Below are 27,809 nucleotides of genomic sequence, written 5' to 3'. Positions count from 1 at the left end.
TCTTTTGATTGTTTTGAAAACTGCCCTGCATAAATTTACTGACTTACTACCTCAACACTTGGGCACTATCACTTAAAATAATTATAAATTAAAGATAGAGCTTTCCCAATTTGATGGGCAGAAATATTTTCTCATAACTCTATGGGAGTGGAGATAGTCGTGGTAGGTGCACCTCTAAGCCACTTAAATTCTCATTTATCCTAGAAAAAAGTCAAGAGTTCTAAAATTCATAAACCATAGATCAAGAAACAGGGGTATATGTAAATCCTGAGAGTCGGCGGTGAATACCAGATGCGACAACCGTAAGAGCTGGGAGTAGTTGTTCTTGAGGAACTGGAAATACTGGGTGGGGCAGAGTAGTAGTGGGCAATTGGAGTGGAGTAGCAGAGGAACGGCGCTTGTGTATTTAAATTTCCTCTAGCATTATATTTTTTTAAAAGCATGTAAACGTATTAATTATTTTGACTTTATACATGACATGTGGTTGTTGGTTTAACTTGTATTTCAGTGTATTATCATGACTCCCATAATTGTGTAACCCTACCACCAAGAAAATCTCAGCCTCTCCGGATGCAAACTACAACTCCCAGGATTCAGCGGGCTGAATGAGTGCCCTGTCCTCAGACACAAACTACAATTCCCAGGATTCCGCGAGCTAAGGAGGTGGTTCTGACGGGGGCCCAGCGACTGAGCCCGCAGGACTGCGCACGCGCACAGGCTCCGAGCCGGGCTCGCCGGCCTGTCAGGCTCCAGGCGTGCACCTGCGAGCCCGGCGGCAGTGGCAGCGGACCCGGCGGTGCGGTTGTGCCTGGCTGCCTGGGTTTCTTGGGCTAGGAACTGGCGCCGAGGGGGCGGCGGAGGAGGTGGCTTCAGCTCCACTGAGCCCGGGCTTCAGGTGGGACGCACGCTTGGGGGTGAGCGGACTCTGCCTGGGGTTTGGAGCGCAGGGATCGACATCCCCGCCCCTCCTTCCCTGGAGGGGAGGGCTCAGCGCTAGGTCCTGGGTGTGATTTTAGAAGGCCTTCAGTAGCCGAGAGAGTTTGCAGAACGGAGAAGTGACGTTGAGGCGCGCGGGAGATGGGCGGAGTAGGGGTGCATCCTAAGGATCGAGGTGCCAGGGCCCGGGAGGCGCCCTCGGACGTGCCCGCTGAAGCTCTTAGCTCAGGACAGGACCTGGCAGCGGGTCCCCACACCCCTATGCTGGGAGAGGTGATGGATGGTGCGCATTTGGCGCAGGGGGCGCCAAATGGGCCAGGCGAGGTTCGCGGAGGGGTCCTGGGCTGCCCGGGCTGCCTTTGAAGGGCAGGCCTGCCCTGATCGCTAGGTTCCTGGAACTCAGTAGGGCACACCGTGTGTCCAATGGTAAGAGCCTGCCACGACCAGGTTGACTCAGTGCCCAGGTAGCCTCTGAAGGAGGAAACCAATGGACCTCTGACCCCATGCATGTACGTGGGAAGCTGTCTCCCGCTCACTGATGGGAGTCTTCTGCTAAAGTATGGGACCCTCAGGCCAGAGCCCTGCTGAGCTGCCAGTATCCACCATACGACCCTCAGAGCCTGCTTTTGGGAGAAACAAGGTGTGGCATGGGAAGGGATGACTTCAGAGATATGGGACAAGCTTGGTAGGACTTACTGGTTAAAAGCACAGAGGAGAGTTTGTTCATTCACCAGGTGTTTACTGTTAAATGTGCCTGAGGTCCAAATCTTGGCTCTCCATTACCAGCTAGGTGGCCTTGAGCAAACCACTCATCCTCTCTGGGCCTCTGTTTCTTTCTCTGTGATCTGGGAATGAAATCACAGGGTTGCTGTGAGGATTAAATCAAATAACGCCAGGCAAGTCCTCAGTCTGGTGTCTGGAATACAATCAGTGTGCAGCACATATCAGCAGTAGTGGTTGCTCGGGACAGAAAGTGTTAGAGGTGAGTTTGGAACCCAGGTTCATCTTTATTGGAACCAGCTGCCCCATCTTTGGTATTCATGGATCTTGATCCATGAACTTGATCAAGCTACTCCTTTCACATTATAGTTGAGGTGTCTGAGTCCCAGGTGATGGCAGAGCTAGGAAAGAGCAGAGAGGGGGACAGGGTGCTGGTGGTTGGGCTCATTGTGGCCATGTGAGCATGCTGGTTGGCAAGTTCTTGCTCTGAGCCTTGCTTTAGAAAGTATTTAGTAGCAAACAAAGCCTTCTAGTGAATGTTGAACTAACCAGAAGATTAAATTACCAAATGTCTCATTCCCCAAGAGTCCTTGTGAATCTCAGCTTGGTTGACAGTGGGATGCTTTCCCCAGCACCTGCCAGTCATGTGATTCCCAGGGTTTCTTAAATTGGATGAAGTAATGAATGTGAAAGGCAGAATCCACAAATTTCATCATGGGCTTTGAAGTCAGACTTGGGTTCAAATCCCAGTCCCACCAATTAATAGCTGTGTGACGTGGGTCAATTCCTTAAATGTGAAATGTAATTAATAATAACTACTTTAGGTTTGTAGTAGGGAACAACTGAGATAATGCACGTAAAGTACTTAGCATTGTGCCTGGCATAGAGTAAGCGCCGGTGAATAGGAGTTTGTCTTATCATTATTACGATTGTAATATTATTAGTAATAATAATAATATAAAAATGATTGTCAGCCACAGTGCTTTCCTTGTATTGTCTCTTTGAATTCACAAAACCTCCCTGTGAGGTAGGCATAATTGTGTCTGTTTTTCAGGCCACGAAATGGAAGTTTGGAGGGTTAAGAATTGGCCTAGAGTCACAAAGCTGCTAAGTGACAGGGTCGGGAACTCATGTCCCAGCATCTCCAGAACTGATTGTATTTAATTCTGCTACTCTGCTGCCTGTGCTCTTTGCCATTCTTGAAGCCCAGTTATGACCTAGGCCAGCCCCCCTTGTTGCAGCAGGAGGTCTTCTCGCACCACTTGGTCAAGAGGCAGGACCTGCAGCCTGGCTGTGTGTTGCCTCGCTGTGTCTGGTGTTGGATGAATGGTGAAGCTGGAGGGGGCATCTCCTGGGTGAGCTCAGGGGAACAGGCAGCCCAAGCCAGCCCTGTGGCCTCTTTAGGCTCTCATCGCTGGACCACAGGGCTGAGTGAGGGTGCAGATTGGCTGGGACCTGGGAAGCTTGGTTATGAGAAGCAGTGCCCTCGTTTAAGCTGCTGGAAAGAGTTCCGGAGCTGTGTACTTCTCTGGGTCCGATCTCTTCTTTGGAGAGGAGCACAGCCCTCGCTGTGAATGTGAGGATGAGCCCTGGACTGAGAGCCAGCATGCTGCCATTTTAATTCTGGCTGCCCATGAGAGCTCCCACTGCCTCTCGAGACTTCTTTTATAAAATAAAGAGTTCAAGGAAGTCATTTCTAAGGGCTCTTTCAGCTCTAAAAGGCAGTAGTTTTGTGATTCTAAATTGATGACTTAAGCCTCTCAGCACAGCACTGGGGCAGGTGGGATAATTATCACCCCAGTTTGCTACCCAGACTCTCCTTGGGGTGAGAGAATGGCCCCAGCCCCCTAAGCCACCTGTCACAGCCGGGTACTGTCTCTGCCTGGCTGAGGCAGGAGAAATTACAACAAGGAGCCTTGGGTTGCTAAGTTACAGCTGAGGGCGTGTGGGTCTGTGTTTCCAGAGCCACTCACACCTGCTTTGTCCTTAACTGATTAAAAACTCACAGCTCTAAAATCTAACTTGCTAACTTGCTTCTTTGCCACCAATTGTTCCTCCAAGTCTGATGACTCATGAGCACAGTACTTAAGAATAAGACCCTTGGAGCCAGAAGCAGATTCAAATCCTGATGCCCCTGCTTGCGCTGTAAGACCTTAAGCGCAGTACTTATCCTCCTAAGCTTTGGTTTTAGAAAATGAGGATAATACTAGTATTTGTATGGGACGGCTTTTGTAAGGCTCAAATGAAATAGGTCAGGAAAAGGGCTCAGGATAGTGCCTGGCACATAGTAGGTACTCAGTAAAGTAAGATGGTGGGACCATTCACCTCCATCCCCTGTCCCAGAGGCCAACATCCCTATTTCCTTAGCTAGCTTGGACAGGGATCAGTCCTTTCATTTTGTCTGGCTTCCCACGTCCTCATGGGTACATACTCCAGCCCCAGCACTTAAAAGGGAATCAGATCTTTCACTCTGCCAGTGGTGACTGCCATTGATACAGTGTTATGCTAAGTCTGTCTCTTCTTTTCCCTCCATTTTGAAAAGCTTAACAGAGGTCCCCTTCCTTGCCATGTAGTGGGTACTCAGCCCTGAGCCAAGCCTCAGGAAGGGGTTGGAAACCCTGGCCTACTGTATTGCCACTAGTATTGCTGTTACCAATGCAGGCCCCTGTGTCAGGTTATTTTAGAGACTTTCAGTGATGAAATACACCCAAACTTTACCTGTACGGTGACCACTTATCTACCTAATCCTGGATTATACCCCACATCTTTAAAATAAAAGTAAATAATAAAAAAAGAAACATATCCAGGGGACCTTTGACAGTGGAAGTTTGTGGCAGGAATCGAGGTGCATCCTGGGATGGCAGCAGGAGTTGCCATGGGTTGTGCTGGGTCCTGGAGCTTCCCAGAGGGTTGCAGAAAAGCACTATGAGGATCTAGAGAAGTTATCCAGCCTTACTCTTTTTGGGGACCTCTTTTCTCAGGGGACCTATCTTCCCTCTGCTGACCTGCAGGTCTGGGCATCTCTCAGTGTCCCCCACTGGTGTCTGCTTTACACTCTGGCATTTAGCTGTGGCAGGAGACCTGAGCTAGTATCTTGCCACCTCCACACCACAGTGTTGCAGTTTCTGTGGGAAGGAGTGGGTTGGGACATCTTTTCTCAAGGGGGCTTCGAGTATGGCAGGCTTTTTAGTATGCCCTAAAATTTAGGCTGCACATCGTTTTAGCAAAGGCAGGGAACAGAATTTTTTAGTCATTATTGGTGGTTGGTGGGGGAAGAGGGTTATCTTCAGTTGAATCCCTTCTTTACCCTGGGCTGGACAGAAATGCTTTGCTGGGTATTTAAAAACAAAAACTCAAAAAAACCCCAAGCAAACAAAAAATCCTCAGAGCAGTTCCTTTTGAAATTGAGCATATGTAACAATCATCTGGGAGCTTGGTTAAAACACAGCTTCCTGGGTCCTACTCTCACAGAGGTTGTGGTTCGGCAGGTCTGGAGGGGGGCCCAGGATTGCATTTCTCACATTCCAGGTGATACTGCCTATGCGAGTCCATGGAACACACTGTGATCTGCTTTGGAGGACCCCACGACGTGCTCCACCCCACTCCCCCTGTGGAGTAGCCCTCACAGGGCATTCTCGTTTTGCTGGGCCACTTCCAGGCGAGGGCTCGCTGCCCACAAAGTAGCTGATCCCTCAGGTTCACACAGCTCTGTCCTGTGGAGAAGTCCTCCTCCTGCCCACCACCCAGAACCCTGCCTCCCTGTGACTTCTTTCTGCAGTGCTTACATCAGGACTCCAGAGCAGCCCACACAGCTGTGCTGGGCAAGGACAGAATGGGAATCAAGTATATACCCACTATCCTCGCCTGTGCCTGGGGCCCAGGTTACATGTGTCACCACCATGCACGTGTGTGCAGTCAGGCAGAATGGGTTGCATCCCACCCCTCCGCAGCCACCTCTCACTAGCTGCACTACTCCTCAGTGTTTGAAGAATGCCATGGACCCAGGGGCTTCTTTTCAGAGCCATTTTCCTCTCCTTCAAGCATCCTGCACAGGATAAGGTTTTTGATCCTTCTTCATCCTGGCTGCCTTAAAATGAGTATCTCAGAAAGACTCACATAAAGTAGGGTCATATTCATGATTAAGTGTATAGACTCTTGATTCCTAACAAAAATTCTTAACCTGAATCTAATTGTGAGGAAATATTAGGCAAGCTCACATTGAGAAACATGCTAGAAAATAACTGGCCCCAATGCTTAAAAATTGTCAAGGTTATAAAAGCTGTCCCAGGTGGGCAGGGACTAGAGAGATGTGATAACTGAATGTTGTGCTTCATCCTGGACTGGATTCTGGACCTGGGAAGAGAGACCACAGATTATTAGTAGTATCATATCATTATTAATTTCCTGAATTTGTGTTGTGTAAGAGAATGTTCTTGTTCTTAAAAAATGCATGCTGAAGTGTTAAGAGCTAAAAGGGGAAGATGTCTCCAACTTATTTTTAAATGGTTCAGAAAAGAGAGAGAGTTTATATACAGTTATCCCTTGGTATCTATGTGGGATTAGTTCCAGGACCCCAGTGGATACCAAGCTCCATGGATGCTTAGGTTCCTTATATAAAATAGCATAGTATTCGCATATAAACCTCCTACATCCTCCCATATACTTAAAATCATTTCTAGATTACTTATAATACATGATACAATGTAAATACTATTTAAATAGTTGCAATACTGTGTTTTTAAATTTTATATTATGTTTATTATTGATATTTTTCATTGCGGGTTTTTTTCCCCCGAATATTTTTGATTCAAGGTTGCTTGAATAGTGGATGCAGAACCCTTGGATACATAGAGTTGACTGCCTATAGAAAGAAAGAACAATCAAACAGATCTGAGTAGGAATGTGGGCGAGTTCTTTGTATTATACATGTAACTTTTTCATAAGTTTGAAAATATTTACAAATAAAAAGAAGGAAAAGATTGAAGATGCTGTAGCCAGCCTACCTGGGTTAAAGTGTCATCATTGCTTCCAGTGTAAACCTGGACAGCTTTCTTTCCTCTCTGTACTTTGGTTTTACCATCTATAAAATGAAGATGATTATTGGCACCTAGTGACTGGCTTGGTGGATGTTAGCTATGATAGTGTTGTTATTAAGAAAAGGGGGAGTTGAGGGTGACACCATGGTGATGAGACCAAAGGAGAATGCCAGTCAAGACCTGTCACCTCCCTCCACTTGTTGATGTGGGGTTCCAGGCTCCCTGGGTGTCTGGCAGGGACCTTGAGGGCCCTGGCTGCCACAAGGTGTCACCCTGCAAAGGGCTTTGCAGATGGTTATCTAAACCCATAGGGTTCCAAGCCTGAAACCCAGATCTCCTGGCAGCTTCATCCCCTGCCTTCCCTGGCACTTCCAGGCCTGCAGCTTGGGCTCCCTGGGCTCTACCTGTCTGTGTATGCAGTGCCCACTGAACTGCACATGGTTTTGGGCTTGGCCATCACGGCCTGTGGCTTGGATGCCACAGAGGTTTGTAGCAGTCAAGACCAGTAGGGACATATGGACATGTAACAGCGATATTCATCTTACCCTCCACTACCTCTAAAACCTTGCTCAAAACTCACCCCTCAGGAAGCTTCCCTGGACAGTTTCCTGTGGTGAACCTGTGTGTTGTGTACACTTCATGTCTCAATGTGAATGTTGTATACTTCCCTTAACTAAATTAAATGTTAAATATGCCTTAATAATTAAATTGGTCAAGTTTCACAGGGAACGTTCAGAGGCTGACAGTATTTTGCCAAAGAGTAAATACCTTTGTCAGAAAACCTGATTTCTTATAAATATCCAAATTTATCAATGGTGTTAGATTACAATTAAACTTCAGAGCACATGTAAATATTACGTTACTAATGTTCCCATGCTTCCCATGAATTCAGCTCTTGCAAACTGGGCCCAAGGGCCCATATGGAGCTATGTACACGGGGTCTGAGCATCCCCCGTAAGAGCTGTTTTTATTTGAATTTGCAGTTTCGTCTAGAAGAATTCATGCAGGTGTATTCTGTGTCACCGATGTGAGCTTCACAACAGGGATTTACACCATTCCCTGTTTACATTCCTATCTATGACCACATTGGCACACAGTAGTGTCACTCTGGGATGCCACAGAGAACTAGCATAGGCAGATGTAGCTTCCAAGTGACCCATTGTGCCAAGCAATAGCCGGATGGCACGGCAGGCTGTGTGGTAAGCAAAGGGTTCTGCATCATTTGGAAGCTGAAAACTAATGCAAGAGTTGCAGGTGAGCTAGTGGGAGGCTGGGCGCCTCTGCTTGCTTGTCCAGGCCTCGACTCATTCTCAGCAAAGACTGACATCACCCATCTCACCAGAGTAACACAGACTTGAATTCTCTTGGGGTTCTCCCTCCTTTGAAAGGTTCTGTATCTGTTGATAAGAGAGTCACAGTCATCAGCGACTGACACAGAATTAATGTGTCCAGACTTGACTTTGCTTTGCTCTTTATGCTAAAGCCAGGAGATATTACCCATGTCAAGGTTTTAGTGTAGGAATGTGAACCTTAACTAAATTAGATGTTAAATATGCCTTAATAATTAAACTGGTCGAGTTTCACAGGGACCGTTCAGAGGCTGACAGTATTTTGCCAAAGGGTAAATACTTTTGTCAGAAAACCTGATTTCTTATAAATATCCAAATTTATCAATGGTGTTAGATTACAATTAAACTTCAGAGCACATGTAAGCATTACATTACTAATAGTGGTTCCATGTACTATTTCTGGTAACAAAAGTAAAGGGGAGCAGGACGGGAAGAGATCTTCCTAGGAAAAGCCTGAGTTAGTGAACTGTGTTTGCTCTTTACTCCACAACATGTTAGACACATCAATATAGGACTGAAGTTTTCATAATCCAGCACTAGTAATTCAGGTTGCATTTAGGATAAAATCACTTTTCAATGACAAAATACAAATTCTGTAATTTTTATCTGGAAGTATGAACAGCCCTTGATGATCAAATTGCTGTAAAAGCAATATAAAACCTTCTTTGCTGTTGCTGACCTTTTCCTGGCCTGGGCCCTGCCGGATCTTCTGCAGCTTGAATCTGGTAGGTGTTGGTGGTCCAGTTTCCCCTCCCCTCCCCATGGGTTCTGGCAGCCAGCAGGTGAAGGATTTGCTTTAGAGTAGAGCCTGCAAATGAGCTCCCATTTCCATCAGCATCAGTGAGGCCAGCAGCCTGCCCTTGGTGCGTGGTGTCTTCACTCAATTTGAATGGTTGCCAGAGGTGGCAAATTAGGACATTTCACATTTTAAATGGATTTCTGGCTTCTCTGGAAAAACCAGAAGAATATTGCTATGGGCTGATTTGTGACCCCTCCAAATTCATATTTTGGAGCCCTAATCCTCAATGTGATTATATTTGGAGATAGAACCTTTAAGGAGGTAATAATGAAAATTAAATGAGATCATACAGATGAGCTCTAATCTGATAGGACCCATGTCCTCACAAGAGAAAAAGAAACCAGAGACATCTATCCTTCCCTCCCTCCCTCCCTCCCTATCTCTTTGTATCTCTCTCTCCCACCCTGTTCCTTTCTCTCCCTCCTTCTCTTTCTCCCTCCCACCCATCTGTCTCACTCTCTTTTTCTCTCTTCCTCCCTGTTCATCTCTCTCCCTCCTCCTACCTCCTCTCCTCCCTCTCTCCTCCTCCCTCTCCCCTTTCCTCTCCTCTCCTCTTCTCTCTCTCTCTCCCTCCTCCCTTTTTCTCCCTCTCCCCTCCCCCTCAGAAACCAACCCTAACAGCACCTTGATCTTGTACTTCTACTCCCCAGAACTGTGAGAACATCCTGTGGTTTACGCCACCCAGTCTGTGGTATTTTGTGATGGCAGCCCTAGCAGACTGATACAGACAGGAAGCACAAGGCTGCTTTCCTGCGTCAACCTCCAGGCTACCTGGCACACCCTTAGCTTTACTGTCCTCATTTCTCCTGGCCCTATCAGGCATGTGAGTCTGCACCCCCTACTCTAGACTTTTACTCCTCATGGACTTTTCTGTGTCTGAGGTTGGCTAGAGCCCTCAGAAGTGGAGGCTGCCCCAGTGCTATGCCCAGCCTCAGATGGTGGGCCTCTGCTGGCTGGTGGCCCCACTTCGGCTGCCCAGCCCTCACTGGTGTCTGCAGGTGTGGCAGTATTGTCGGTGCCTTCCTCCATTGCTTCTTGAAGCAGATGACCCTAGGAAGGAGGATTCGCTAAGTCCTTGGGAATCTGATCATATGTAGTGGCTCTGGGAGCTTAGTAAGTTGGGTTGGGGGGAGGGGGTGAGTTGGCTGCATCCTTCTGACTGCCTGTTTCTAAGGAGCTTTTTAAGGCATGTTTTTAATCTCTTATTTATTTCTTTTTTTACCTTTCTTTTGAAACAAAATTCTTCTTTTATCATGGTTCGTCCTGGCTGAGTCACTAAGCTCTTTGTTCCCCAACACCAGTTGGGTCCTAAATCTGGTGTCCAATGTAGAGGAGGCAGAGAATGATATATATGGTGATGTTTGAGTCCCCTGGTCTGCTTTGCCCTAGAATGCTGAGAAGACGAGGACCAAATGGCAACTGGACTGTCAGCATTAGATAGTGCTTAGGATCCATGTACAAATCCTGACTCCATTCTATACATGTTGAGGGACTTGGACACTTTATAGCTTCTCTCAGACTCTGTGTCCCAAGCTGGGGATAAGAGACACAGTGCTAGCCTCAATGTTGTTTTGAGGATTAAAGAAGAACATGCATACGCTATTTATTCAGCTCACCATCCGGAGCATCAAGTGTTGGCGGCAGGTGACTTTGACTTTGGTTCATATTTAATAGTTGTCAGTAATCTGGGAATTAGTTAAATGTGGACTGGATCCATGGCAGTGTGTGGGGACAGGAGGTATTGCGCAGGGCATCAGCTGGTGACTGTGAACTCACAGAAGAATCTTATCTGGGGGCTGGAACTCCCCTTGGGGAATGAGTGAGAGGAGTGACAGGAAGAGGCAGCTTTTCCTAGTTTCCTCAGCTTTGCCAAAGGAAAAACAAGCAAGTAAGGAGCAAGGTTGTGGGTCCCCTTGAAGCCCTTCTGTCTCCTTCAAGAGTTTCAACGCTGGGCACCAGGGTCACTTCCCCTCCTCCCAGCATCCAGTTTCCTTGCCTCTTCCCTCAGATCCTCCTCCCTGGCCACAGCCTGATGACTACTCAACAGCAAAGACCACTGGGGTCCAGGAGGGGACTGAGCCACAAAGCAGGGTGGGATGTGTGCATCCTTACGTGGGCTTGCTCCTCCCTGAGTGCTTGAGGTGCTCCCCGCCTCCTTTCCCAACTTTAATTAAAACTGGGTCTTTTGTGTCTTGAGGGTCATTTCCAGCATGGTCTTTAGGGTCTAAAAGCCCTGGGTTAAAATCCAGGCTTCACACCTGCATGGCCTTGGACAAGTCATGGAACCTCCCTGACCTTGGGTTTCTCATCTGAGAATTGGGAATAATGATACTTCACAGGTTTGGAGTGAGCATGTAAGGGGTGACTTGAGGCCAAGGAAACTGGGATGTGAACATGTAAGGGGTGACTGAGGCTGAGGAAACTAAGGGCAGCTGCTGTCCAGGCGTGGAGTAGGGGCAAGGCTGGAAGACTTGGTTAGGATGCCTGTCATGTTCTTGCCCAAGTAGGAAATGGGCTGATCTGACTCTTCTTTTTCTCTGTGTGCAGCCGCCCACATAAAAGACAGATCTTCCACACAGATTCCATTCTGTTGAAGGCTATACATGTAAGCCCAGAGGGTGGTGGCGTCCTTTGCTCCTCACAGGCCACTAGACTTTTATGCTCTCCCATGGATCCTAAAGAACCAGCATAGGTTTCCAAGAAGGCACTAGATAGATGTAAAATATATTATCCCAGGTGTGCATGCCTCCAAGCACTGCCATTTTATCTCCTTATAACAAGACTTCATCAGAGCAGCCCTCATTTCTGAGAAACAGTGCAGATAGGGATGGGTATGTTGAAATCTGGACTTTTGACATGTGGCTCAGCCTCTGACCTCTCTCTGGTCAGAGCATCTCTCTGAAAAGGGCACCAGTCTACTGAGTAGTAGTAAGGAAGGGTTTGTGTTTGTGCATATAAGGACCTAGCTGGCATGGCACTTGGACCTAACTAGCATGACACTGAGACTTAGCAGGAGCTCAAGAGGTATGAGGTATGAGGTGCTTGCCAAATCTGACTGCAGGCAGGTTGGTGCCTGTTCTACTCCTCAGAAGTGAGTTCACTGGGAGAGATAAGACTAAGGTGAGGGAGAGGCAAATTTCAGCTCTGCTTTTGAGGTTTCAGGAAAGGATTTTGAACTCTCAGAGTAAGTGTATAAAGGAGGATGGGTTGCTTAGGACTGGGAGGGAGTTCCCCATCACTACAGAGTAAGATTTCTTGTGAGGCCAGAATTCTGGCTCCTGGCCATTTCAGCAGTGCCAAGTGACAGATGAAGTGGGACATGGAGGTCGTCAGTCTAAAAGAGTTCTTATCCCCTTGTTTCCAGTGCCCTGGGGAGGCTGTTGGTGTACGAAACTGCCCTGAACAATCAAACATCAGAATCAAGCAGACAGCATCAGTCAGACAAAGATGCAGGCCTGCAGAAGGCAGCAGCTCAGGTCCAAGTCTTTCTCAGTTTCCAAGGCCAGGGAAGGTGACCTGGGTTCTCTCTCACCCCATGACCTCCCAGTGACTCTCCTGTTGTCAGTGAGACTAACAGTCTCTCCAGGAACTAGTAGCCCCAGTAAGCAACTTGGCCCAATTGTTCTTCACCATTTTGAATGTTCCTCCTAGAGAATTGTATGTATATGTTAATCAGAACATTCTGATGTAGTGATGGGAAAGGCCTCTTTATCTCCTTTGGGGCTAGGGATCTGATTAATGTATACTTTGCCTCCATCTGTTCTCTTTTGAAACCTTTCTGAAGATTTTGCCTGATCCTTCAATTCTGCTGGCTTATGTGGGCTGCTGCAGTACAGCTGGGGAGGAGGGGGCACATGGAGCAGTGTGGGAAACAGGCTGGAAGCATTTTATAGTGGCTGGTGGCTGCCCAAGGATTTGTTGGCTTCCTACTACCACACCTTGGCTACTTCATGGTAGGTACAAGTGCAGTGGTGGATTTCCATATGATTCCATAGTGATGCAATACAATAATATGTGTTAGAGGCGGGCTCTGTGGCTCAGCCTGTAATCCCAGCACTCTGGGAGGCTGAGATGAGTGGATTGCCTGAGCCCACAGGTTTGAGACCAGCCAGGGCAGTTTGGTGAGACCTCATCTCTACAATAAAATTTAAAATAGCCATATGTGGTAGCATGCATCTGTAGTTCCAGCTACTTGGAAGGCTGAGGCAGAAAGATCACTGGAGCCCAGAAGGTCAACGCTGGGGGTGCCATTGCACTCCAGCCTGGGTGGCAGAGTGAGACTCCAACTTAAAAAAAAAATGTTATTTAGGGTACCCCTGGGAGCAGATCCTGAGATAAGGATTCAATTGCACATAGAAGATCTGTCCTCAGTACCAATAAACATGAATAGAGGAGTGGGGAAATGAGACAGGGAAGCAAAGGCATTCAGAAGGTTTGTGCATCAGGCCTATTACTGATGTGGACAACTGGAGCTTAATCTCACTGGGGAACCCTGGAAGCCTGTGCAGAACATGCTTCAAAGCTAACCCCCCTGGGGGCATGGGAGTTGCTTGCATATACATCCATTCTCATCAGACATTGGTGCAGACTGCCTGACTCATAAGTGGTAAAGTTGGTAGAGATCCAGGCAATCAGACTTCCAGGACCTATGCTTTTAACTACCACACTCTTTCTAGCAAAACGTGGCCTTGCCCATCCCCAGAAAATCTTCCCATTTTCCTACTTGGAAAGGTAACTCCGGAACCCAAAGTGCCCAATGCAGGACCCTGTGGGCCAGTCTGTCATGCCTTCCATCAACACCATTCTGGCAGAGCCTGGGGAGGGAGACTTAGCCTCTAATTAGAAACAGTCTCCTCTCCCCCATTCTCAAAGACTGGTTGCCAGTTTGCTCCACAAAGCCCCCTACCCCCACCCCCCATGTCTCCTGCCCCATGAACTTTGCACCAAGGCTCAGAACTTAGTGCTTATCTGGGATTGGCCACTGCATGCACGGCCAGCCAGGTCCAGATGAGGACCCTGGCCTCCTACCTGTCTGTGGCCACTGCCCCACATCCCCTCCTGCTGTCAAGCCTGCCTTGGACCACAGGGACACCTAGAAGAGGGGCAAGTGACAGAGCGATTACTAGAGAGGAGAGTACATGGAACCCGAGATGCCCACTCAGGTTGGAAGTGAGTCTTTCCTCTTCCCTTTCCTCATTTCCTTGAGTGTCTTGCTTTCAGATATTCCCTGAGTGTGTCCGTTTTAGCTTTAGCTTCTATTTGAAGCCATTCTTGTCTGTGATCAGAGCAAAATGTGTATCAACCCGTGCCATATGCATCTGCCTCCCGTCTCTCCAGAGAAGGCTTAGTTCAGTTGATTTTTTTCAAACATTAATTTATTTCTTGTCCACTTTCTGTTGTCATTTATGATAGCAATTTATTTGATTATTTATTGTTTCCTTTTATTTCTTATATCAAGCAAACACAAAAGAGGATCATATAAAAAGCTCCACTATCACCTTCCACAATTCAATTATCAATATCCTCCTGTCAGATTGTGTTTCCATGCTTTTTTTGCTGGAGTATTTTAGAGCAAATCACATTTGTGTCATTTACTTATAAAGACTTGTGTTTGCTTATTTCTTGAGCTACCTAACTTTTAAAATAGCTTTTTTATTCTGAATACATTTTAGACTTATAGAAAAGTTACAAAACCACTTCACCCAGCTTTCCCTAATGTTAACATCTTATAGAGCCACAGTATAATGACCAAAACCATAACATTCACACAACACATCAAACTACAGACCTTATTCAGATTCTGCTGATTGCCCCACTAATGTTCCTTTTCTGGTCCAGGATCCCACATTGTATTTAATTGTTGTGTCTCTTTAGTCTTCTCCAATCTGGGGGCAGCTCCTCAGTAGTCCTTGTTTCTTATGACCTTAACTCTATTGACTGCTGGCAGGTATTTGGTAGTAAGTCCCTCAATTTGAGTTTCAGGTTTTCTCTACTAGCTAACCTACAGACCTTTTTCATAGCCAGAACTGGAGCTAGAACCCTTTAGCTCCATTGAAATTATGCATTTTGGTCAAGAAAACCACAGAAATGAGGTCTCTTCTCTGTGCATCATATCAAGGGGTAAATGATGCCAATATGTTATTACTGGTGATGTTCATTTTGCTTACTTGGTTCAGGGGATGTCTGCCAGGCTTCTCTACTGTAGTTTCTATTTTTATCTCTATAATTAATATGCACCCCATGAGGAGATACTTTGAGACTGTGAATACCCTGCCTCTCATCATACTTTCACCCACTAATTTTAGCATCTATCAGGAGATCTTGCCTGCAGCATTTATTACTGTGATGTTTGCCAAATGATGATCTTCTGTTTCTAACATTGCTGCTAAATTTATTAATTGGAATTCTGTAAGGAGGCTCTGTCCCTTCTCTCCTAATTATTTATTCATGTCAATATTGACTCATGGATATTTATTTTATCCTATGGGTTATAATTCATTACTTTTACTTCTTAATTTTGTTATGAAAATTGTCCCAGATTTAATGAGTAGGAGAACCTTCATGTGGAATCCTGTGTCTTTTTTGCTATGTCCCCATCATTTTTTTGAATACTTCCTTGTGTTCTGGAATTACAAGATGTTCCAAGCTCATCTTGTACTTTCCCTGTCCCAGCCCTGGAATCAGCCATTTCTCCAAGGAGCTCTGGTGCCTTTCAGGGGAGAAAGGTATTTAGAAAGCCAGATTTGGGTGCTGGGTGTACTCATAGCTACCACACTATTGTTGCTTCTGGCCTGCTCAGTGGACAGAACTAGGAATGGTCTGTATGAGGATACACACTCACAAACACTTCAGCTGTTCCTTCTGCTCATGTTCCTCCCTGTTGCTTTCCTCCTGTCACTCAGCATGAATCCCTCTTCAGTTCCCTGACTCAAATCTGAGACACTCTTTCCTCCCTGCCTTTGCATTCCTTTCTTAAACGCTATTTGTCTTTTCCCTTATTTTATCAGGATTTTTTCCCCTTTTTTCCCTTTCTCCCAATGTCAAGGATGATTTAACTCTCTCTCCTGGCCTCTTTATGGTTCCTGGTTTCTCCTCTCTCCTCTTAGCAAGAAGATGTCAGAACTCCAGCTGAGGGCATGTCTTACTGAGTACACAGGTGTTTCTCTTGAGCAGCCTTGGTACTGTCTATACCACAGTGGTGGTAAGGGTAGCTAGTTCCTGTGGCAGGACCGTGAGACATTGGTCAAAAATGGTCATATATCAGCAACTTAATGTGGCCCAACCTAACAGCACAGTAGTTCTTAGCCTATGAGGCTGGATGGAGAATGTCTAGATGGACATTATACAATGTCTAGGTGGATATTATGCAATTTGAAAAAGCATAAGCAGACATTGGAAAGTGGAATTTATAGATAGATATAGATATGAAGTACCAACTTCAGAAAGTAAAGGTTGATGAAATCTACTGGTCTTGAGGTGCAGACATTGCAGAGGAGAGTCTCTTGTGAATGAGGGATTTGTAGGGGAAGGAGATACTGGGTTTCACAGGTCATTTAAGGGCATAGGAGAGTTTCTCTTTATTACCAATGGGTGCATGGGTTGGAAAAGACTGAGGAAACACTGAAGTGTGAGTAGATTTCTCAGCTGTAGGATTCCTGTGCTCAGAGACACTCACTTGTAGATAAACGGGGCTGACCAAAAAGCAGTCAAAACCCAGCTAAGACAGCATTCATGGTGCCCTGCCTCTCACCTGTGGCTGGACCAGAAGTTCCCAGCCCTTGTTCCACAAGAACCTTGAAGACCTGTATGAAGGGCATGAAGTTCTGCAGGGCCCTCAGGGTAGCTGTAACTTCATCCTCTTAAGACCATGAAGGCCCATTGGGATGTGAATGGGAGTTTTCTTAAACGACTAGCATTGAGTCGATAGGAATTTATTTAAAATTTCAATCATCTTCAGACCACGGGAATGGAATTGCCATAAGGAACACACTTCTGTTTCCCCTTCATGCAGAGTATGACCCATCAGGTTCTTCTGCTCACTCCCCTCAAACCCCGCCCCCCAACCCATTCTAGCTCCCAGGCACTCTCCTTTGTGGAGAGAGACACTGAGCCTGGGGGCTCCTGATTGACTTTTCTACCACTGTTCTCCCAGAGAATCTCCAGGCTGCTCTGCTCAAACACTTGTACTAGCTCCAGTTGTCTGTAGGAGAGAGTTCAAATTCCTTGTTCTGGTAGCACAGCCTTAGCTGATTTTTCTAAGTTCCTCTCCATTTCTTCTCTTTGTGAAACCATCCATTCCAATCAGACCAGACCATTTATTCTCCTTGGGCCACACTCCCTGGACGGGCCACACTCCCTGGACGCCCCTCCCCCTTCCTTTACCCCCTTGAGTTCATATATCTGCTCCCTTTAAAAAGCTTCAGGAAACAGCCAAACCAGGACTTGTTTCTTCCTCAGAGAGGTCTGGTGTTTATTGCCCTTGGGCTCACTGGAGCCTATCGGCTGCCTGTGCTGTGACACTTAGTGGCCTTAGTACTCATTTCCTACCAGCAGATGGCATCGTGTGGAAAACTGTAGATCCTCCTTAGCCCACAGAAAATATGTTTGATTTGCTTTCATTTCTCATAGAAAGGGTTTTTAGCGACAGGGCTTTATTTACCCAAGTTAGGAGGGTCTAGGGGAAACTGATGCCAAATAGATTCCACTGGGTTAGGGCACAGAGCTCAGAAACAGGAAGTATGGCCAGATGCCCCCACATGTTTGCCTCACACATGATACTTTGCAAGCAGGTTCTCTCTTCGAAAACAGAATGTTCTGGCTGTATAAGCCAAAACCCCACCACAACCTGGCTTCAGCAATAAGACAGGTTGCCATCTTGCAGCAGAAGTCCAGAGGTGTGGCTCAGAGATGTCACCGAGGAATTCTGTCTCTTTGTCCATGCCATCCTTGGCATTCTGTCTTTGCTCCCAGGTTGGTTCCCATGTGGTCAGCAGATGACAACCAGCAGCCATGGGACAACACCACCTTGTTCTGTCCAGTGGGTTGGAATGTGGAATGTTCCTCTTCATTCCTTGGCCTGATTGGTCCTGCTCAGGTAATGTGCCACACCTGGACCAGTAACTGACTCCAGGAGGCTGCTGTCTGCTAGCCTGCCCTCCTGAGATACAAGGTCCTGGTTTCTCTGAGCCCCATGAGTGTCAGCGGAAGGGTAGCTATCTGGACAAACTGGTAATCTTGTTAGGAAGAGGAAGGAATGGGCACTGCAGAAAACAACATTGTCCACTATGTCATCTGTTAATGCATTTAACGGGGAGGCTGAAGATACAGAGTATTGGCGGCTGGCTGGGCCAAAGGTGCCACAGTTGCCACAGGTAACAACATTCACTGTGTGGTCTCAGTATCCATCTTTAGAAATAATCTTCTCCTGCTTAGATTTAAAATAAATGACTGTGATGAAAAGTGACAGTTCCTGCCTCAGCACTGATCAGTTTTTGCTTCGAGTCAGATGAAGGCAGCCAAGTGTGTCCAAAATGTTTTAAAATGCTAAATTTTTTAGTGTATCCCCGTGGCCCTTTATTAACATCTGGTGCCTCGAAGCTTTTTCTTTTTCTCTCTGCTATGTACTCCACCCGAGACTGAAGTGTGCTGACCATTTCTGGCCCAACCTCCTTACCCCCAAGAGGCTTTGAGCACCTCATCCACATCAGACTGGCCCAGACCCTGGAGCTTGGCAAGTGGATGGAGAGGTGGAGAGGCTGGGCTGTGTGAAACACCACCTAATTTCATTCATCAGAATCTGAACACACAAGCTACACAGCTAGGCCTGCTGGTGGCCTACTGGTCTTTCTGTAGGCCCCCCCCGCTGGGGGACAGCACTGTACTGGGAGTATTTAGGACACTTCCCTTGTTAATCCTGGCTGTGCCACAGACTTGCTGTGTGACGGTGGGCAAATTGCTTCTCTGTGTAAGATGAGGACTTGCTTAGTGGTCGTTAACCTTTGTAGCAGTGGGATTCCTTCTTAAAAGCAAAGAGCTCCTTTTTCAAATGATTCTTATGGTAACTAGTTTAGTTTCCTAGGGCTTCTGCAACAAATTTTACTGCAAACTTGGTGGCTTAAAATAACCAGAACTGTGAGAGAAAAAAAAAAACTCTAGAGGAGAATCTTTTCTTGCTTCTGGTGGCTCCTGGTCATCCTGGATGTTGTTAGCCTGTAACCACATCACTTCAGTCCTTGTCTTCATCTTCATCTGACCTTCTCTGTTTCTCTCTGTATCTTTTTCTATCTCTTATAAGGGCACTCAATGGATCTGAGGTTTGCAAACCACTGGGTACCCAGGGGTTCAGGCAGCCCTGGCTCACCATGTCCACGTCTTCATTTTTGGGCTCAGGATAATGTTCCCAGCACTTTGACTCCCATGGCAGGTGACCTTTGTGTGGCTTCTCCTTTTAGGATAGAGAGGAAGAAGAACCCCTGTCCACAGCTCTCTTAAGTGGCATCAGAACTCACAAGTATGGGATGTGAATGGGCACTGATTGGGAGTTTGAATACCTCCATCTATTCCCAAGGAAGCAAGAACAACACAGGGAGAGCCTAGTGCCAGCTTGTCAGCTTCGAGGGGTAAGAATCCCTTCCCAGGCAAGCCATTGTTAAAATGTTCCAATGTCAGGCTGCGTGTTGCCTACAGCCAAAGTATTCTTCCAAACAGAAGTCATTTGGAAAGTGACTATCCAATCTCTGTGGAGGACCATGGAAGGGAGTCACCTCTCCTTTCTCCCTTCTGAGAGTGAACAATAAAACCATTTCTTTGTGTCCTGGCTTAACCGGGCCTGTGCTTATTCCTGGCATACTGCTTCACATTTGGTGCTTAGCTGGTGAGAAGCCAAGATCAGCACGCTGCTATATCCTGATCCTCCAGACGCCTAAGGGCCAGAGAGGAATATTGGCATGTCCAGTGTCATATAGCAAAGGGATAGACCTGGTCTGAAGTTCTGCAGGTTTTGGCTATAGCTATTTGGCCATTTACCTTTCCCTAATGGGAACATTCACATGTATAGTGTGTTTCTATGGGCATATTAAGATGTCATTGAAAACCCAAAGATATTTTACAGTGAGGTAAAGCAGAACAGTGACTCATACCAGCTAACATATAGGCTGCTCACTGCCCACAACCTAGGCATTAGGGTTGTGGGTTCTTGTGACATGATCCTCATTTTCCCAATTTAAGAAGGTGTTTCAGAAAGTGACTGAGTGATGATGATGTGATTATAAGGATAACATTGAGTGTACTCTAGTTTACATACAAAAGGAACACAGAAACATTTCCAAGCTTTTAAACTAGCAGGTGGTGATGTGTTCCTGGCCTGGTTCTTTGGTTAAGAACTACTTGGTTTTTCTCAAACCTGGCTGTACCCCAGATCACACAGGAGCTTGGCAAAAAAGCAGATGCCAAGGAGACTTCAGATTCTGGTCAAAATGGAGTAGACACACTTATCCCTATTTCTCCCACTAATCCAGCTAAAAGCAGTGAACATTGTATATAAAACATCAGAAGACTGAAAGGTGAAGAAAAGTATGTGGGTCAGCTAGGGACACCGGAAGTCACAGAAACAACACAGTGGCAAATTCCCCGGGTTTCCTTTTTGCCTCCTGTATATTTCATGCTGGGCGATAGAGAAGCCCACAACCCAGAAATGCCTGTGAGCATAGACTAAAACAAGGCCTCAAGGAAGCTTGGTCTCTTTTGTTAAAGGACTAGAAAGAAGCAACTTAGCAAAACAAATTTTTTTTAACCATAAATACCCTATTCCTGCAAAACACTGGGGAAAATTGCCTCCCCCTTCCAGCTTTAAATGGATAGCATAGACTTCTGCCCTTGCCAAGTGGTAACCAGATCCCCCCAACCCCTGACCCCTGGATGGGAAGCCTGGACTTTCACCACCACCCAGTGGTAACAGGTGTCCCTCACCACCACAATACCTCCCTCACCATCACAGTCCCCTCAAGGTATCAGTGGAGCCTAGACTTCCATCCCCTCCTGGTGGTGATGAGACACCCCTCCTCCACTTTAGGGCATCAGTAGGGGCCAACTGCAGAGCCTGAATTTCCTTCCCCACTCAGCAGTGAGTGTCCCTCCTGACCACGGTGCTATTGGTACCTCCAAGCAGGGAGTCCAGACATCCACCCCCACCCAACATTGAAGAATCAATGCTCTCCCTTCCCTTGCCAGCACAGTTTTAGCAAAAGCTAGATTTAAGTAGGATACAGAGTATCATAACATTATACCCAAAATGTCCAGGACAAGCTTCAGCAAGGAAAGAAGATATAAGGAACTAAATGGAAATTTTGGAATTTAAAAATATAGTAACTAAAATTTAAAAATTACTAGGTAGGCTCAGTGAAGCATGGAGAGGGCAGAAAAATCAGTGAATGTGAAGCCAGAAAGATAGAAATTATCCAGCCTGGACAACAGGGAGAAAAAAAAGACTGGGGGGAAAAAAAACAAAAGCCAGAGCCTCTGAGACTTGTGGAGACAATAAAACATTTTAAATCTAGTATTGGTATAACTGGAGTCCTAGGAGAGCAGTGTGAGGCTGAAAAAGAATGAAAAGAAATGATGGCTGAATATTTCCCAAACGTGAATGGCAGAAACCTACAGAATCAAGAATCTGAGCAAACCCAAAGAAACGTCTGTGAAGACCCCTCTAATGAAGCTTCTGGGAACTAGACCAAAAAAAATCTTCAAAGCAGCAAGAGACACATGATGTATTACCTCTAGGGGAAAAGCAATTCAAATGATAGATGTTTCTTATCAGAAGTCATGGAGCTCAGAGAAGGCATCCCAGCACCATTTTTCAAATGCTAGAAAAGAAAAATGTTACTCCAAAATTCTATACCCAGTGAAGATATTCTTTAGGAATGAAGGAGAAATCAAGACGTTTTCACATGAAGGAAAACTTAAGAGAATTCATTGCCAGCAGATCCACCCTAAAAGAATGGCTAACAGAAGTAAAGAAAGGAAGGAAGGAAACCTTCAAATAATGGAAAGAAACCTGGAACAACAGAAATGGAGAATGAATTTAAAGAGTAAAACTATGGGTAAATGTAACAGACTAGACTTTTTATCTTGAAGATGACAGTTAAAGCTAAAGTTATAACATTGTCTGATGTGAGTCTCAATGTATATAGAGGAAATACTTAAGATAATTATATTATAAAGGGGAAAGGATAAGGGAACCTAAATGGAAGTTTCTATACTTACTTGAAAGGTAAAATGTCTGTACTAGTGGACTGTGGTAAGTTTCAGATGTAATGTCTAGGGCAACCACTAAAAAATCTACACCAAGAACTATAACTCAAAAGCTATAGATGAATCAGAATGGAATTCAAGTAATCCACAAGAAGATGGAAAAAAAACACAGAAGCAAATAACACAGGTTATTTGCTGTACCATACTCCAAACCCACTGAATCAGAACCTCTAGGATCGGTGCCTAGGAATCCTGGGAATATGGGTTTTTAACAAGTGCCCCAGTAGTCAGCCAGGTTTGAGAACCTCTGGTCTAGACCAGTATTTTTTAAGCAGCAAGTTGCCATCACTATTAGTAGGTTGGAAAATCAGTTAAGATTATCAAAGCTGAAAATGAACTTAGAGTAGAGAGGACTAGAAAAAGGGAACTCTGGAGTGCATTACACCTGGTAGGGTAATTCTGACCAAGGAGTTACATAACACATGTATATGTGTGTGCTCTACCCTTGGATGAGGGAAGGCCAGGAGAGCTCTTGCCTCCAGGAATGGCCCTCAACTAAAGCTGACGGGGGTAGACAGACATGTGTGCCAGTCCTCCCAGAGCAGTGATCTGCTCATTAATGTACCCTGTATTGGGTTTTGTCCTTTCTCTGTCTTTCCTACTCTACTATGTGTATTTCTTGGGATCATTTCTCAAACTTTGGACTCAAATCCTTATCTTTGACTTTGAACCTAGCTGAAGACACTTTGATTCTTTTTGTTGCAGGGAGGTAGAAATTGCATCAGAAGTTGGCTGCAAGGGAATAAGGGTGGATACTCCCTCCCTAGTACAGTGCCCAGCAGGCTACAGTTGTTACATGTGCTGTTCCTGTGTCACTGAGGGTGAGATTCTTAAACTATTTGAACAGACCTGGGCTCCAGAGCATGTGTGATACCCTTTGTGATATCACAAAAAAGTGGAGTAAAAGCCCCTCCCAGCCAGCCCTCTTTGTAGGTGTGTGTATGTGAGAGACGGTATTTAGAACCCTTTTGGGTTTTTCCCTCAGTGTACAAAACATCTGTCAATGGTGACACCCAGACACAATTCTCTTACTTGATCACTGAAGGGGCAAGTTTCTACCTATCCTTTTATGGATTCTAACTAAAAACAAGCAGTCATGGTTTCTAAAGGGCTTTAAGTAGGAACAGATCTTAACCAATCTTCACCCTGTGCAAGTATCTCTTAGAAAGGGCATGCTGGGGTCTTGCTGTGCAACCTGGGAACAATGTCAACAGGTGCCTTCAAAGCCAGTTGTTCCCATTTGAGGAAAAGTCATTATATGGCAGCCCAGGAATGTCAGGCCCCTAAAAGGGATTTTCCCTATGGTCACTCTTGGTTGGCTTTTGCTGCAGCATTGCTTCATAACAAACAGCCTCAGAATTTGTGACATATGATAATTCAGCTCAGGTGTCTGTGTGTTGGCTGATCTTGGCTGGGTTTGGCTGATGGCTCTGCTGATCTTGGCTCACTCAGGCATCAGGGGATCAGCTGAACCAGACTGGGCCAGGCCAGAGCAACTCTGCTCCTCACAGATCTCCTCTTGGGGCTGGCAAGTTAGCCTGAAAACATTCTTCTTATGACAGTGTCATAAGTATAAAGAGGGCAAGGCCAGTCCAAACCTTTGATTATGTTCTATCTGCTAGCATTTCACTAGCCAAAGTAAGGTATATGGCCAAGCTCCAAGTCAGTGCAGGGCTGTGTACTCCACCATGAAAGCAACAGGGAGGCCGTGAATATTTTGAACAATCATTTAATCAACCATGCCTACCAATGTGCAGACACAGTGCCTGGCACATAGTGGGAGCTTATAATGACTCCAGGCAGACTGGGTCAACTCCTTTTTCTTTTCCTTCTCTCCTCCTGCAGGCTTTCACTGGTCCTCGTGGTGCCGATGGGAATGGGTGAAGCCCACCTGGCCACTTCCCAGCGGCCATCATCTCACTAGGGCCTCCCCGTGGCATTAGGATGCACCTCTCAGCCGTGTTCAATGCCCTCCTGGTGTCTGTGCTGGCAGCGGTCCTGTGGAAGCATGTGCGGCTGCGTGAGCACACGGCCACTCTAGAGGAGGAGCTGGCCCTCGGCCGACAGGCCCCGGAACCAGGCCCAGCACTACGGATCGACTACCCAAAGGCACTGCAAATCCTGATGGAGGGCGGCACGCACATGGTATGCACAGGCCGCACGCATACGGACCGGATCTGCCGCTTCAAGTGGCTCTGCTACTCCAACGAGGCCGAGGAGTTCATCTTCTTCCACGGCAACACCTCTGTCATGCTGCCCAACCTGGGCTCCCGGCGCTTCCAGCCAGCCCTGCTCGACCTGTCCACCGTGGAGGACCACAACACCCAGTACTTCAATTTCGTGGAACTGCCCGCCGCTGCCCTGCGCTTCATGCCCAAGCCAGTGTTTGTGCCCGACGTAGCCCTCATCGCCAACCGCTTCAACCCCGACAACCTCATGCACGTCTTCCATGATGACCTGCTGCCACTCTTCTACACCTTGCGGCAGTTCCCCGGCCTGGCCCACGAGGCGCGGCTCTTCTTCATGGAGGGCTGGGGCGAGGGTGCACACTTCGACCTCTACAAGCTCCTCAGCCCCAAGCAGCCTCTCCTGCGGGCACAGCTGAAGACCCTGGGCCGGCTGCTATGCTTCTCCCATGCTTTCGTGGGCCTCTCCAAGGTCACTACCTGGTACCAGTATGGCTTCGTCCAGCCCCAGGGCCCGAAGGCCAACATCCTCGTCTCAGGTAATGAGATCCGGCAGTTTGCACGGTTCATGACGGAAAAGCTGAACGTGAGCCGCACAGGAGCTCCCCTGGGTGAGGAGTACATTTTGGTCTTCAGCCGTACCCAGAACAGACTCATCCTGAATGAGGCGGAGCTGCTGCTGGCACTGGCCCAGGAGTTCCAGATGAAGACAGTGACGGTGTCCCTGGAGGATCACACCTTTGCAGATGTTGTGCGGCTGGTCAGCAACGCCTCCATGCTGGTCAGCATGCATGGGGCCCAGCTGGTCACCACCCTCTTCCTGCCCCGTGGGGCAGCTGTGGTGGAACTCTTCCCATATGCCGTCAATCCTGACCACTACACCCCTTATAAGACGCTGGCCACACTGCCTGGCATGGACCTCCAGTATGTAGCCTGGCGGAACATGATGCCAGAGAACACAGTCACACACCCTGAGCGGCCCTGGGACCAGGGGGGCATCACCCACTTGGACAGGGCCGAGCAGGCCCGAATCCTGCAGAGCCGTGAGGTCCCGCGGCACCTCTGTTGCCGGAACCCTGAGTGGCTCTTTCGAATCTACCAGGACACCAAAGTGGACATCCCGTCCCTCATTCAAACCATACGGCGCATGGTGAAGGTCCGGCCAGGGCCGCGGAAACAGAAGTGGACAGTCGGCCTGTACCCAGGCAAGGTGCGGGAGGCTCGATGCCAGGCATCAGTACAGGGCGCCTCCGAGGCCCGCCTCACTGTCTCCTGGCAAATCCCATGGAACCTCAAGTACCTGAAGGTGCGGGAGGTGAAGTATGAAGTGTGGCTGCAGGAGCAGGGGGAGAACACCTACGTGCCTTACATCCTGGCTCTGCAGAACCACACCTTCACTGAGAACATCAAGCCCTTCACCACCTACCTGGTGTGGGTTCGCTGCATCTTCAACAAGATCCTCCTGGGACCCTTTGCAGATGTGCTGGTGTGCAGCACGTAGTGAGCGGGCCACAGTCAGGCCTCAGGGGGGTGAGATGGCTCCTCCTGTTTGGCATCCCTGGACCCACTGATCCCGCTGTGGTGACTTCTGGGAACTGTTTATTTATTGAGCAGGCCTGTGCCTCCATGTTGTCTTACTGCATCTGGGGTGTAGTGTTCCCAACACTCCTCTTCATGCTGGAGAGCTGGGACCCCTCTCCCCTTCTCCCTTTCTGATCATCCATACCCTGGAGAAGTTCCTTAGTGGGCAGGAGGAGGAGGAAGGAAAGTGAGAATCCCAAGGAAACTCTCTGGCTAGGTGATCATGCTTTTCCTACTGACCCCTCTGGTATCCAGGTTTCTGGAAACTGAGTAATCGTGGGGTTTGTTTGGATGGGTGGTTCATCAGCTTCCATCCCCATGAAGTTTATCTGTAGCCCAGTGAAGGGTGTGTTTGGAACATTCATTAAATGATTCTAATCAGCTTGGTCAAGTCTTCTCACTGGATGATAGGAAGGGGGCTGGCAATCGAAACCTGGATGCCTGTTAATCTTAATTGCCCACCAAGAAGATATGACAGTGGGGAAGTGTCAAGGCCTGTGAAGTGAGTAGGTTGGCTGGATTTCACTTTGACTTGCTGGGTTGATATCACATTTCTATCGACATGGGATACAAGCTTGGATGTAGGTGGGAGAGGGCTGTGGGGAGAAAGAGACATATCCAGCATGGGTTTTTCTTAGGCTCAGCTAGACATTCAGACTCACATGACCTGGACAGACCATAGCTGGTGTCGGATTCACTTAGAAAGATGGAGGATGGGACGCCTAACCTGCCAGCAGGGCATGTCAGCAGTTCTCATCCACAGGAGAACTCCTCACGTCAATCCAGGGCCTCTCTCTTACCCTCTCCCCCAGGTGAGAGGAGAGGAGAGGGAAGGATGAGGAGATGAGATTTACACAGTAGATGTGAGGCCACCTTGGCTCAGAAGCCCCTTGTCCCATAGGAATCAACCACCCACACTTTCAGTTCCCAGGATTCCTCAAGGGACTTGCCCAGTTAGAAGAGTTTTCACACTTAGGGAACCCTAAGGCTGTGGTTCTCTACCATATGTTTTAGCTTATTCTTAGTCCTTCCACTCCAGTAGTTTATCAGTCAGAGGTCAAAAGCTCCCATCAGCAGTTTTGCCTGATACCACACCTGACATTCAATTAGCTGGCTTGTCTGGCTTCCATGAGAACAGAGCTAGAAAGTTAACCCAAGATCACATTTGTCCTGAGAGAAGAAGGGGTTTTGGCCTTTTATTGTAGGGAGACCTGCTGTAGGTCTGACTCCTGTGAAGGGAAGAGGGAAAGAAGAGGGGATGAGGAGGTGGTACCTCAGGCCATAGTGCTAAGAATCTTTCACCAGGCTGATTCGGAGTTCTTGAGTCAAAAGTGTCCACTAGACAAATATCCCGGCCATGCTAGTCATTGGCTGAGAGCCACTGTGGGAATGTGGCCTCAGTGTCTATACTGTGGTAGAGTCAGCACAGTCATTGAGCTATCCCACGCTCTCAGCTACTGGAGATCTGAGTGGCGCATTTTCATGGTTACCATTGCCTTCATGACATTCCTTTTACCGAAAATATCTTTCTCCCTAACTATAGCTTCCATCTGCCACCACCACAAACTGCCATGTGAATCCACGCATCAAAGCTCAGATCAAAACCTGAAGTCTTAGACACTGCTGGAGTCAGGGAGCGGAATGGTCCAACCACTTGGGAAAACATTTGGTAGTTTCTACCAAAGCTGACACTTAGCTACCCTATGTCTCAGCAGTTCCACTTCTCAATATATACCCAAGAGAAATGAGTGCTTAAGTCAGCAAAAAGATATGTCTAAAATGTGCACAGCTCTGCTCTTAATAGCCAACACTCAGGCAACCCCTTCAGGTCTCCTCCCACTGTGGGAGCTTTTCTGTCCTCTCAATGAATCCTGCTTTAAAAAAAAAATAGCCA

The 27,809-nt window shown here is 47.2% G+C and overlaps 1 protein-coding gene across 1 annotated transcript; it reads left to right on the top strand.

Moving 5' to 3' along the window:
* Positions 1-860: 860 nt before the first annotated feature.
* Positions 861-26,301, top strand: POMGNT2 (protein O-linked mannose N-acetylglucosaminyltransferase 2 (beta 1,4-)). The gene is made up of 2 exons (XM_008070573.2): positions 861-895; positions 23,994-26,301. The coding sequence occupies exon 2, from the start codon at positions 24,093-24,095 to the stop codon at positions 25,833-25,835; it is 1,743 nt and encodes a 580-aa protein (XP_008068764.1). The 5' UTR covers positions 861-895; positions 23,994-24,092; the 3' UTR covers positions 25,836-26,301.
* The last annotated feature ends 1,508 nt before the right edge of the window (positions 26,302-27,809 follow it).

Source organism: Carlito syrichta, unplaced genomic scaffold (genome assembly GCF_000164805.1).
Source record: "Carlito syrichta isolate Samal-C Ts95f unplaced genomic scaffold, Tarsius_syrichta-2.0.1 Scaffold313745, whole genome shotgun sequence".
NCBI classification, from domain to species: Eukaryota; Metazoa; Chordata; class Mammalia; order Primates; family Tarsiidae; genus Carlito; species Carlito syrichta.
Note: the sequence above shows the minus strand (reverse complement) of the source record. Positions and strands in the feature narration are given on the sequence as shown.